The 14,136-nt window shown below is 45.3% G+C and overlaps 1 protein-coding gene across 2 annotated transcripts in view; it reads left to right on the top strand.

The window, feature by feature from the left end:
• The window catches only part of LOC129858314 (serine/threonine-protein kinase 3), a 49,198-nt gene that overhangs the window by 2,881 nt on the left and 32,181 nt on the right, over window positions 1-14,136 (top strand). For both annotated transcript variants that reach the window (XM_055927463.1, XM_055927462.1), the window contains exons 4-7: window positions 9,901-10,015; window positions 10,160-10,324; window positions 10,909-11,076; window positions 13,028-13,165. In XM_055927463.1, the coding sequence (XP_055783438.1) occupies window positions 9,901-10,015; window positions 10,160-10,324; window positions 10,909-11,076; window positions 13,028-13,165 (586 nt within the window). The remainder of the gene's footprint in view (window positions 1-9,900; window positions 10,016-10,159; window positions 10,325-10,908; window positions 11,077-13,027; window positions 13,166-14,136) is intronic.

Raw genomic sequence — 14,136 nt, 5'->3', positions numbered from 1 at the left:
CTAGTCTGTATGAGAGGATAGACTCTCTGGCCCAGCCTTTCAACAGGCAGAGCTAGTCTGTATGAGAGGATAGACTCTCTGGCCCAGCCTTTCAACAGGCAGAGCTAGTCTGTATGAGAGGATAGACTCTCTGGCCCAGCCTTTCAACAGGCAGAGCTAGTCTGTATGAGGATAGACTCTCTGGCCCAGCCTTTCAACAGGCAGAGCTAGTCTGTATGAGAGGATAGACTCTCTGGCCCAGCCTTTCAACAGGCAGAGCTAGTCTGTATGAGAGGATAGACTCTCTGGCCCAGCCTTTCAACAGGCAGAGCTAGTCTGTATGAGAGGATAGACTCTCTGGCCCGGCCTTTCAACAGGCAGAGCTAGTCTGTATGAGAGGATAGACTCTCTGGCCCAGCCTTTCAACAGGCAGAGCTAGTCTGTATGAGAGGATAGACTCTCTGGCCCAGCCTTTCAACAGGCAGAGCTAGTCTGTATGAGAGGATAGACTCTCTGGCCCAGCCTTTCAACAGGCAGAGCTAGTCAGTATGAGAGGATAGACTCTCTGGCCTTTCAACAGGCAGAGCTAGTCTGTATGAGAGGATAGACTCTCTGGCCCAGCCTTTCAACAGGCAGAGCTAGTCTGTATGAGAGGATAGACTCTCTGGCCCAGCCTTTCAACAGGCAGAGCTAGTCTGTATGAAAGGATAGACTCTCTGGCCTTTCAACAGGCAGAGCTAGTCTGTATGAGAGGATAGACTCTCTGGCCCAGCCTTTCAACAGGCAGAGCTAGTCTGTATGAGAGGATAGACTCTCTGGCCCAGCCTTTCAACAGGCAGAGCTAGTCTGTATGAGAGGATAGACTCTCTGGCCTTTCAACAGGCAGAGCTAGTCTGTATGAGAGGATAGACTCTCTGGCCTTTCAACAGGCAGAGCTAGTCTGTATGAGAGGATAGACTCTCTGGCCCAGCCTTTCAACAGGCAGAGCTAGTCAGTATGAGAGGATAGACTCTCTGGCCTTTCAACAGGCAGAGCTAGTCTGTATGAGAGGATAGACTCTCTGGCCCAGCCTTTCAACAGGCAGAGCTAGTCTGTATGAGAGGATAGACTCTCTGGCCTTTCAACAGGCAGAGCTAGTCTGTATGAGAGGATAAACTCTCTGGCCTTTCAACAGGCAGAGCTAGTCTGTATGAGAGGATAGACTCTCTGGCCCAGCCTTTCAACAGGCAGAGCTAGTCTGTATGAGAGGATAGACTCTCTGGCCCAGCCTTTCAACAGGCAGAGCTAGTCTGTATGAGAGGATAGACTCTCTGGCCTTTCAACAGGCAGAGCTAGTCTGTATGAGAGGATAGACTCTCTGGCCTTTCAACAGGCAGAGCTAGTCTGTATGAGAGGATAGACTCTCTGGCCCAGCCTTTCAACAGGCAGAGCTAGTCAGTATGAGAGGATAGACTCTCTGGCCTTTCAACAGGCAGAGCTAGTCTGTATGAGAGGATAGACTCTCTGGCCTTTCAACAGGCAGAGCTAGTCTGTATGAGAGGATAGACTCTCTGGCCCAGCCTTTCAACAGGCAGAGCTAGTCTGTATGAGAGGATAGACTCTCTGACCTTTCAACAGGCAGAGCTAGTCTGTATGAGAGGATAGACTCTCTGGCCTTTCAACAGGCAGAGCTAGCATGGCTCCAGAGGCTAGTGAGAGGAGAACAGTCTCCTCCTCCGTATTCACATGGCTATCTCTCTACTACACCAGTACACCACACTCTGTTACTAGAACCAGTACCACACACTCTGTTACTAGAACCAGTACCACACACTCTGTTACTAGAACCAGTACCACACACTCTGTTACTAGAACCAGTACCACACACTCTGTTACTAGAACCAGTACCACACACTCTGTTACTAGAACTAGTACCACACACTCTGTTACTAGAACCAGTACCACACACTCTGTTACTAGAACCAGTACACCACACTCTGTTACTAGAACCAGTACACCACACTCTGTTACTAGAACCAGTACACCACACTCTGTTACTAGAACCAGTACACCACACTCTGTTACTAGAACCAGTACACCACACTCTGTTACTAGAACCAGTACCACACACTCTGTTACTAGAACCAGTACACCACACTCTGTTACTAGAACCAGTACACCACACTCTGTTACTAGAACCAGTACACCACACTCTGTTACTAGAACCAGTACCACACACTCTGTTACTAGAACCAGTACCACACACTCTGTTACTAGAACCAGTACCACACACTCTGTTACTAGAACCAGTACCACACACTCTGTTACTAGAACCAGTACCACACACTCTGTTACTAGAACCAGTACCACACACTCTGTTACTAGAACCAGTACCACACACTCTGTTACTAGAACCAGTACCACACACTCTGTTACTAGAACCAGTACCCACACTCTGTTACTAGAACCAGTACCACACACTCTGTTACTAGAACCAGTACCACACACTCTGTTACTAGAACCAGTACCACACACTCTGTTACTAGAACCAGTACCACACACTCTGTTACTAGAACCAGTACCACACACTCTGTTACTAGAACCAGTACCACACACTCTGTTACTAGAACCAGTACCACACACTCTGTTACTAGAACCAGTACCACACACTCTGTTACTAGAACCAGTACCACACACTCTGTTACTAGAACCAGTACCACACACTCTGTTACTAGAACCAGTACCACACACTCTGTTACTAGAACCAGTACCACACACTCTGTTACTAGAACCAGTACCACACACTCTGTTACTAGAACCAGTACCACACACTCTGTTACTAGAACCAGTACCACACACTCTGTTACTAGAACCAGTACCACACACTCTGTTACTAGAACCAGTACCACACACTCTGTTACTAGAACCAGTACCACACACTCTGTTACTAGAACCAGTACCACACACTCTGTTACTAGAACCAGTACACCACACTCTGTTACTAGAACCAGTACACCACACTCTGTTACTAGAACCAGTACCACACACTCTGTTACTAGAACCAGTACCACACACTCTGTTACTAGAATCAGTACACCACACTCTGTTACTAGAACCAGTACACCACACTCTGTTACTAGAACCAGTACACCACACTCTGTTACTAGAACCAGTACCACACACTCTGTTACTAGAACCAGTACCACACACTCTGTTACTAGAACCAGTACCACACACTCTGTTACTAGAACCAGTACCACACACTCTGTTACTAGAACCAGTACCACACACTCTGTTACTAGAACCAGTACCACACACTCTGTTACTAGAACCAGTACCACACACTCTGTTACTAGAACCAGTACCACACACTCTGTTACTAGAACCAGTACACCACACTCTGTTACTAGAACCAGTACACCACACTCTGTTACTAGAACCAGTACCACACACTCTGTTACTAGAACCAGTACACCACACTCTGTTACTAGAACCAGTACACCACACTCTGTTACTAGAACCAGTACCACACACTCTGTTACTAGAACCAGTACCACACACTCTGTTACTAGAACCAGTACCACACACTCTGTTACTAGAACCAGTACCACACACTCTGTTACTAGAACCAGTACCACACACTCTGTTACTAGAACCAGTACCACACACTCTGTTACTAGAACCAGTACCACACACTCTGTTACTAGAACCAGTACCACACACTCTGTTACTAGAACCAGTACCACACACTCTGTTACTAGAACCAGTACCACACACTCTGTTACTAGAACCAGTACCACACACTCTGTTACTAGAACCAGTACCACACACTCTGTTACTAGAACCAGTACCACACACTCTGTTACTAGAACCAGTACCACACACACTCTGTTACTAGAACCAGTACCACACACACTCTGTTACTAGAACCAGTACCACACACACTCTGTTACTAGAACCAGTACCACACACACTCTGTTACTAGAACCAGTACCACACACACTCTGTTACTAGAACCAGTACCACACACACTCTGTTACTAGAACCAGTACCACACACACTCTGTTACTAGAACCAGTACCACACACTCTGTTACTAGAACCAGTACCACACACTCTGTTACTAGAACCAGTACCACACACTCTGTTACTAGAACCAGTACCACACACTCTGTTACTAGAACCAGTACCACACACTCTGTTACTAGAACCAGTACCACACACTCTGTTACTAGAACCAGTACCACACACTCTGTTACTAGAACCAGTACCACACACTCTGTTACTAGAACCAGTACCACACACTCTGTTACTAGAACCAGTACCACACACTCTGTTACTAGAACCAGTACCACACACTCTGTTACTAGAACCAGTACCACACACTCTGTTACTAGAACCAGTACCACACACTCTGTTACTAGAACCAGTACCACACACTCCGTTACTAGAACCAGTACCACACACTCCGTTACTAGAACCAGTACCACACACTCCGTTACTAGAACCAGTACCACACACTCTGTTACTAGAACCAGTACCACACACTCTGTTACTAGAACCAGTACGTACCACACACTCCGTTACTAGAACCAGTACGTACCACACACTCCGTTACTAGAACCGGTACCACACACTCCGTTACTAGAACCGGTACCACACACTCCGTTACTAGAACCGGTACCACACACTCCGTTACTAGAACCGGTACCACACACTCCGTTACTAGAACCGGTACCACACACTCCGTTACTAGAACCGGTACCACACACTCTGTTACTAGAACCGGTACACCACACTCCGTTACTAGAACCGGTACACCACACTCTGTTACTAGAACCGGTACACCACACTCTGTTACTAGAACCGGTACACCACACTCTGTTACTAGAACCGGTACACCACACTCTGTTACTAGAACCGGTACACCACACTCTGTTACTAGAACCGGTACCACACACTCTGTTACTAGAACCGGTACCACACACTCTGTTACTAGAACCGGTACCACACACTCTGTTACTAGAACCGGTACCACACACTCTGTTACTAGAACCGGTACCACACACTCTGTTACTAGAACCGGTACCACACACTCTGTTACTAGAACCGGTACCACACACTCTGTTACTAGAACCGGTACCACACACTCTGTTACTAGAACCAGTACCACACACTCTGTTACTAGAACCAGTACCACACACTCTGTTACTAGAACCAGTACCACACACTCTGTTACTAGAACCAGTACCACACACTCTGTTACTAGAACCAGTACCACACACTCTGTTACTAGAACCAGTACCACACACTCTGTTACTAGAACCAGTACCACACACTCTGTTACTAGAACCAGTACACCACACTCTGTTACTAGAACCAGTACCACACACTCTGTTACTAGAACCAGTACACCACACTCTGTTACTAGAACCAGTACACCACACTCTGTTACTAGAACCAGTACCACACACTCTGTTACTAGAACCAGTACACCACACTCTGTTACTAGAACCAGTACCACACACTCTGTTACTAGAACCAGTACCACACACTCTGTTACTAGAACCAGTACCACACACTCTGTTACTAGAACCAGTACCACACACTCTGTTACTAGAACCAGTACCACACACTCTGTTACTAGAACCAGTACACCACACTCTGTTACTAGAACCAGTACACCACACTCTGTTACTAGAACCAGTACCACACACTCTGTTACTAGAACCAGTACACCACACTCTGTTACTAGAACCAGTACACCACACTCTGTTACTAGAACCAGTACCACACACTCTGTTACTAGAACCAGTACCACACACTCTGTTACTAGAACCAGTACCACACACTCTGTTACTAGAACCAGTACCACACACTCTGTTACTAGAACCAGTACCACACACTCTGTTACTAGAACCAGTACCACACACTCTGTTACTAGAACCAGTACCACACACTCTGTTACTAGAACCAGTACCACACACTCTGTTACTAGAACCAGTACCACACACTCTGTTACTAGAACCAGTACCACACACTCTGTTACTAGAACCAGTACCACACACTCTGTTACTAGAACCAGTACCACACACTCTGTTACTAGAACCAGTACCACACACTCTGTTACTAGAACCAGTACCACACACACTCTGTTACTAGAACCAGTACCACACACACTCTGTTACTAGAACCAGTACCACACACACTCTGTTACTAGAACCAGTACCACACACACTCTGTTACTAGAACCAGTACCACACACACTCTGTTACTAGAACCAGTACCACACACACTCTGTTACTAGAACCAGTACCACACACACTCTGTTACTAGAACCAGTACCACACACTCTGTTACTAGAACCAGTACCACACACTCTGTTACTAGAACCAGTACCACACACTCTGTTACTAGAACCAGTACCACACACTCTGTTACTAGAACCAGTACCACACACTCTGTTACTAGAACCAGTACCACACACTCTGTTACTAGAACCAGTACCACACACTCTGTTACTAGAACCAGTACCACACACTCTGTTACTAGAACCAGTACCACACACTCTGTTACTAGAACCAGTACCACACACTCTGTTACTAGAACCAGTACCACACACTCTGTTACTAGAACCAGTACCACACACTCTGTTACTAGAACCAGTACCACACACTCTGTTACTAGAACCAGTACCACACACTCCGTTACTAGAACCAGTACCACACACTCCGTTACTAGAACCAGTACCACACACTCCGTTACTAGAACCAGTACCACACACTCTGTTACTAGAACCAGTACCACACACTCTGTTACTAGAACCAGTACGTACCACACACTCCGTTACTAGAACCGGTACCACACACTCCGTTACTAGAACCGGTACCACACACTCCGTTACTAGAACCGGTACCACACACTCCGTTACTAGAACCGGTACCACACACTCCGTTACTAGAACCGGTACCACACACTCCGTTACTAGAACCGGTACCACACACTCCGTTACTAGAACCGGTACCACACACTCTGTTACTAGAACCGGTAGACCACACTCCGTTACTAGAACCGGTACACCACACTCTGTTACTAGAACCGGTACACCACACTCTGTTACTAGAACCGGTACACCACACTCTGTTACTAGAACCGGTACACCACACTCTGTTACTAGAACCGGTACACCACACTCTGTTACTAGAACCGGTACCACACACTCTGTTACTAGAACCGGTACCACACACTCTGTTACTAGAACCGGTACCACACACTCTGTTACTAGAACCGGTACCACACACTCTGTTACTAGAACCGGTACCACACACTCTGTTACTAGAACCGGTACCACACACTCTGTTACTAGAACCGGTACCACACACTCTGTTACTAGAACCGGTACCACACACTCTGTTACTAGAACCGGTACCACACACTCTGTTACTAGAACCAGTACCACACACTCTGTTACTAGAACCAGTACCACACACTCTGTTACTAGAACCAGTACCACACACTCTGTTACTAGAACCAGTACCACACACTCTGTTACTAGAACCAGTACCACACACTCTGTTACTAGAACCAGTACACCACACTCTGTTACTAGAACCAGTACCACACACTCTGTTACTAGAACCAGTACACCACACTCTGTTACTAGAACCAGTACACCACACTCTGTTACTAGAACCAGTACACCACACTCTGTTACTAGAACCAGTACACCACACTCTGTTACTAGAACCAGTACCACACACTCTGTTACTAGAATCAGTACCACACACTCTGTTACTAGAACCAGTACACCACACTCTGTTACTAGAACCAGTACACCACACTCTGTTACTAGAACCAGTACACCACACTCTGTTACTAGAACCAGTACCACACACTCTGTTACTAGAACCAGTACCACACACTCTGTTACTAGAACCAGTACCACACACTCTGTTACTAGAACCAGTACACCACACTCTGTTACTAGAACCAGTACACCACACTCTGTTACTAGAACCAGTACACCACACTCTGTTACTAGAACCAGTACCACACACTCTGTTACTAGAACCAGTACACCACACTCTGTTACTAGAACCAGTACACCACACTCTGTTACTAGAACCAGTACACCACACTCTGTTACTAGAACCAGTACCACACACTCTGTTACTAGAACCAGTACCACACACTCTGTTACTAGAACCAGTACCACACACTCTGTTACTAGAACCAGTACCACACACTCTGTTACTAGAACCAGTACCACACACTCTGTTACTAGAACCAGTACCACACACTCTGTTACTAGAACCAGTACCACACACTCTGTTACTAGAACCAGTACCACACACTCTGTTACTAGAACCAGTACCACACACTCTGTTACTAGAACCAGTACCACACACACTCTGTTACTAGAACCAGTACCACACACACTCTGTTACTAGAACCAGTACCACACACACTCTGTTACTAGAACCAGTACCACACACACTCTGTTACTAGAACCAGTACCACACACACTCTGTTACTAGAACCAGTACCACACACACTCTGTTACTAGAACCAGTACCACACACACTCTGTTACTAGAACCAGTACCACACACACTCTGTTACTAGAACCAGTACCACACACACTCTGTTACTAGAACCAGTACCACACACACTCTGTTACTAGAACCAGTACCACACACACTCTGTTACTAGAACCAGTACCACACACACTCTGTTACTAGAACCAGTACCACACACACTCTGTTACTAGAACCAGTACCACACACTCTGTTACTAGAACCAGTACCACACACTCTGTTACTAGAACCAGTACCACACACTCTGTTACTAGAACCAGTACCACACACTCTGTTACTAGAACCAGTACCACACACTCTGTTACTAGAACCAGTACCACACACTCTGTTACTAGAACCAGTACCACACACTCTGTTACTAGAACCAGTACCACACACTCTGTTACTAGAACCAGTACCACACACTCTGTTACTAGAACCAGTACCACACACTCTGTTACTAGAACCAGTACCACACACTCTGTTACTAGAACCAGTACCACACACTCCGTTACTAGAACCAGTACCACACACTCCGTTACTAGAACCAGTACCACACACTCCGTTACTAGAACCAGTACCACACACTCCGTTACTAGAACCAGTACCACACACTCCGTTACTAGAACCAGTACCACACACTCCGTTACTAGAACCAGTACCACACACTCCGTTACTAGAACCAGTACCACACACTCCGTTACTAGAACCAGTACCACACACTCCGTTACTAGAACCAGTACCACACACTCCGTTACTAGAACCAGTACCACACACTCCGTTACTAGAACCAGTACCACACACTCCGTTACTAGAACCAGTACCACACACTCCGTTACTAGAACCAGTACCACACACTCCGTTACTAGAACCAGTACCACACACTCCGTTACTAGAACCAGTACGTACCACACACTCCGTTACTAGAACCAGTACGTACCACACACTCCGTTACTAGAACCGGTACCACACACTCCGTTACTAGAACCGGTACCACACACTCCGTTACTAGAACCGGTACCACACACTCCGTTACTAGAACCGGTACCACACACTCCGTTACTAGAACCGGTACCACACACTCCGTTACTAGAACCGGTACCACACACTCTGTTACTAGAACCGGTACCACACACTCTGTTACTAGAACCGGTACGCCACACTCTGTTACTAGAACCGGTACGCCACACTCTGTTACTAGAACCGGTACGCCACACTCTGTTACTAGAACCGGTACGCCACACTCTGTTACTAGAACCGGTACCACACACTCTGTTACTAGAACCGGTACCACACACTCTGTTACTAGAACCGGTACCACACACACTCTGTAACACACAGTAAATGTTTGTTTTGTCTCCTGTCCAGTCCCTATGTGGTGAAGTACTATGGCAGCTACTTTAAGAACACAGACCTGTGGATAGTGATGGAGTACTGTGGAGCCGGCTCAGTTTCAGACATCATCAGACTACGCAATAAGACGGTCAGTATATTGACTAAAAGTGTGAGAATGAAGATGACCTTTGGCGCTTCGGTAACCTTTTACCATTCATTTCTCATGTTAATGTGTATTCATAGACTACTGAATTATCAGAATGAATCATTAATACCATCTCCTCTTGTATAGCTCACAGAGGATGAGATCGCCACCATCCTCAAGTCCACATTGAAAGGTCTGGAATATCTGCATTTCATGAGGAAGATCCACAGAGACATCAAGGCAGGCAACATTCTCCTCAACACAGAGGGCCATGCCAAACTGGCTGACTTTGGAGTAGCGGGACAACTCACGGTCTGTCTGTCTGTCTTCAACTCTCTGTCTCGCTGAAGTGAATTCTGACTGTGTCTAACGATGTAATCTGGTGTCGGTTTTATCAGGAGTTCTTATTATCTTGATTTTAGTGTGGTGATTGTAGCAGTGAATCACAGTAGTTTATATATAGATTATCTTGACTTTAGTGTAGTGATTGTAGCAGTGAATCACAGTAGTTTATATATAGATTATCTTGACTTTAGTGTAGTGATTGTAGCAGTGAATCACAGTAGTTTATATATAGATTATCTTGACTTTAGTGTAGTGATTGTAGCAGTGAATCACAGTAGTTTATATATAGATTATCTTGACTTTAGTGTAGTGATTGTAGCAGTGAATCACAGTAGTTTATATATAGATTATCTTGACTTTAGTGTAGTGATTGTAGCAGTGAATCACAGTAGTTTATATATAGATTATCTTGACTTTAGTGTAGTGATTGTAGCAGTGAATCACAGTAGTTTATATATAGGTTAGACTAATGTTGGTATTATTCTGTCCCTGAATCACAGTAGTTATTATATAGGTTAGACTAATGCTCGTATTATTCTGTCCCTGTCTAGGACACGATGGCGAAGCGGAACACAGTGATTGGGACTCCGTTCTGGATGGCTCCAGAGGTCATCCAAGAGATAGGATATAACTGTGTGGCAGACATCTGGTCTCTGGGCATCACCTCTATAGAGATGGCTGAGGGAAAACCTCCCTACGCTGATATACATCCCATGAGGGTGAGTCTGGGCAGGACAGTTCAGGGAGGTTAGTCTATCAGACGTCTGGTCCTTGGGCATCACCTCTATAGAGATGGCTGAGGGAAAACCTCCCTACGCTGATATACATCCCATGAGGGTGAGTCTGGGCAGGACAGTTCAGGGAGGTTAGTCTATCAGACTTTTGGTCCTTGGGCATCACCTCTATAGAGATGGCTGAGGGAAAACCTCCCTACGCTGATATACATCCCATGAGGGTGAGTCTGAGTTTGGGCAGGACAGTTCAGGGAGGTTAGTCTACATGTTGATAATAATTCACCCAGGTGGTGACTGAAAAATAAGACGTCTGGAATACTCCACAAACACCTGGATGTCTCAGAATCACAAATAAACAAATATATTTTAGATTCTTCCAAATATATTTTATAACCCTTTTTAGTTACTATATGATTACATATGTGTTATTTCATAGTTTTGATGTCTTCACTATTATTCTACAATGTAGAAAATAGTCAATATAAAGATAAACCCTAGAATGAGTAGGTGTCAACTTTTGACTGGTCATTCCAGGGTTTTTCTTTATTTAGACTATTTTCTACATTGTAGAATATGGAATCATGTAGTTACCAAAAATGTGTTAAACAAATCAAAATATATTTGAGATTCTTCAAAGTAGCCAAGCTTTGCCTTGATGACAGCTTTGCACACTCTTGGCATTCTCTCAACCAACTTCATGAGGTAGTCACCTGGAATGCATTTCAATTAACAGGTGTGCCTTGTTAAGTTAATTTGTGGAATTTCTTTCCTTAATGCGTTTGAGCCAATCAGTTGTGTTGTGACAAGGTAGGGGTGGTATACAGAAGATAGCCCTATTTGGTAAAAGACCAAGTCCGTTTTATGGCAAGAACAACTCAAATAAGAAAAGAGAAACAACAATCCATCATTACTTTAAGACATGAAGGTCAGTCAATTTGGAAGACCCAGAGTTAACTCTGCTGCAGAGGATAAGTTCATTAGAGTTACCAGCCTCAGAAATCACAGCCCAAATAAATGCTTCACAGAGTTCAAGTAACAAACACATCTCAACATCAACTGTTCAGAGGAGACTGCATGAATCAGAAACCACTACTAAAGGACACCAATAGGAAGAAGAGACTTGCTTGGGCCAAGAAACACGAGCAATGGACATTAGACCGGTGGAAATCTGTCCTTTGGTTTGATGAGTCCAAATTTGAGATGTTTGGTTCCAACCGCCGTGTCTTTGTGAGATGTGGTGTGGCGGAACGGATGATCTAAGCATGTGTGGTTCCCGCCGTGAAGCATGGAGGAGGAGGTGTGATTGTGTGCAGGGGCTTTGCTGGTGACACTGTGATTTATTTAGAATTAAAGACATGCATTAGGGTTTACAGAGGTGCCGTACCAAGCGGTCAATAGACATGCATTAGGGTTTACAGAGGTGCCGTACCAAGCGGTCAATAGACATGCATTAGGGTTTACAGAGGTGCCGTACCAAGCGGTCAATAGACATGCATTAGGGTTTACAGAGGTGCCGTACCAAGCGGTCAATAGACATGCATTAGGGGTTACAGAGGTGCCGTACCAAGCGGTCAATAGACATGCATTAGGGGTTACAGAGGTGCCGTACCAAGCGGTCAATAGACATGCATTAGGGTTTACAGAGGTGCCGTACCAAGCGGTCAATAGACATGCATTAGGGTTTACAGAGGTGCCGTACCAAGCGGTCAATAGACATGCATTAGGGTTACAGAGAGGTGCCGTACCAAGCGGTCAATAGACATGCATTAGGGTTACAGAGAGGTGCCGTACCAAGCGGTCAATAGACATGCATTAGGGGTTACAGAGGTGCCGTACCAAGCGGTCAATAGACATGCATTAGGGGTTACAGAGAGGCTTCTATACTACCTGCTTCACTAGGTGTTTTCTGTCTCTTCTTCGTCTGTATTACTGTCAGGCTATATTCATGATCCCAACCAACCCACCACCAACGTTCAGGAAGCCTGAGCTGTGGACAGACGACTTCACACACTTTGTAAAGAAATGTCTGGTGAAGAACCCAGAACAGAGAGCTACAGCCACACAACTACTACAGGTGAGACACACACAACTACTACAGGTGAGACACACACAACTACTACAGGTGAGACACACACAACTACTACAGGTGAGACACACACAACTACTACAGGTGAGACACACACAACTACTACAGGTGAGACACACACAACTACTACAGGTGAGACACACACAACTACTACAGGTGAGACACACACAACTACTACAGGTGAGACACACACAACTACTACAGGTGAGACACACACACAAACGCTGACACTACACATCCAAGTATATCGGACCAAATTATAAAAGACCAGAATTGTACTTTTGAATTCCGTAAAGTCAGTATGGACGAGTTGAAAAAAGTATTGTTGTCGATCAACGACCACAAGCCACCGGGGTCTGACAACATGGATCGAAAATGACTGAGGATAACAGCAGACGATATTGCCACTCCTATTTGCCACATCTTCAATCTAAGCCTAGTAGAGAGTGTGTGCCCTCAGGCCTGGAGGGAAGCTAAAGTCATTCCACTAACCAAGAATAGTAAAGCCCCCTTTACTGGCTCAAATAGCAGACCAATCAGCCTGTTACCAACCCTTAGTAAACTTCTGGAAGAAATGGTGTTTGACCAAATATAATGCTGTTTCTCTGTAAACAAATTGACAACAGACTTTCAGCTTATAGAGAAGGACATTCAACAAGCACAGCACTTACACAAATGACTGATGATTGGCTGAGAGAAATTGATGATAAAACGATTGTGGGGGCTGTCTTGTTAGACTTCAGTGCAGCTTTTGACGCTATCATAGTCTGTTGCTGGAAAAACGTATATATTATGGCTTTACACCCCCTGCTATAATGTGGATAGTTACCTGTCTAACAGAACACAGAGGGTGTTCTTTAATGGAAGCCTCTCCAACATAATCCAGGTAGAATTAGGAATTCCCCAGGGCAGCTGTCTATGCCCTTTACTTTTTCAAATCTTTACTAACGACATGGCAC

This window comes from Salvelinus fontinalis, chromosome 6 (genome assembly GCF_029448725.1).
Source record: "Salvelinus fontinalis isolate EN_2023a chromosome 6, ASM2944872v1, whole genome shotgun sequence".
NCBI classification, from domain to species: Eukaryota; Metazoa; Chordata; class Actinopteri; order Salmoniformes; family Salmonidae; genus Salvelinus; species Salvelinus fontinalis.
This window is presented reverse-complemented; position numbering and strand designations above follow the sequence as displayed.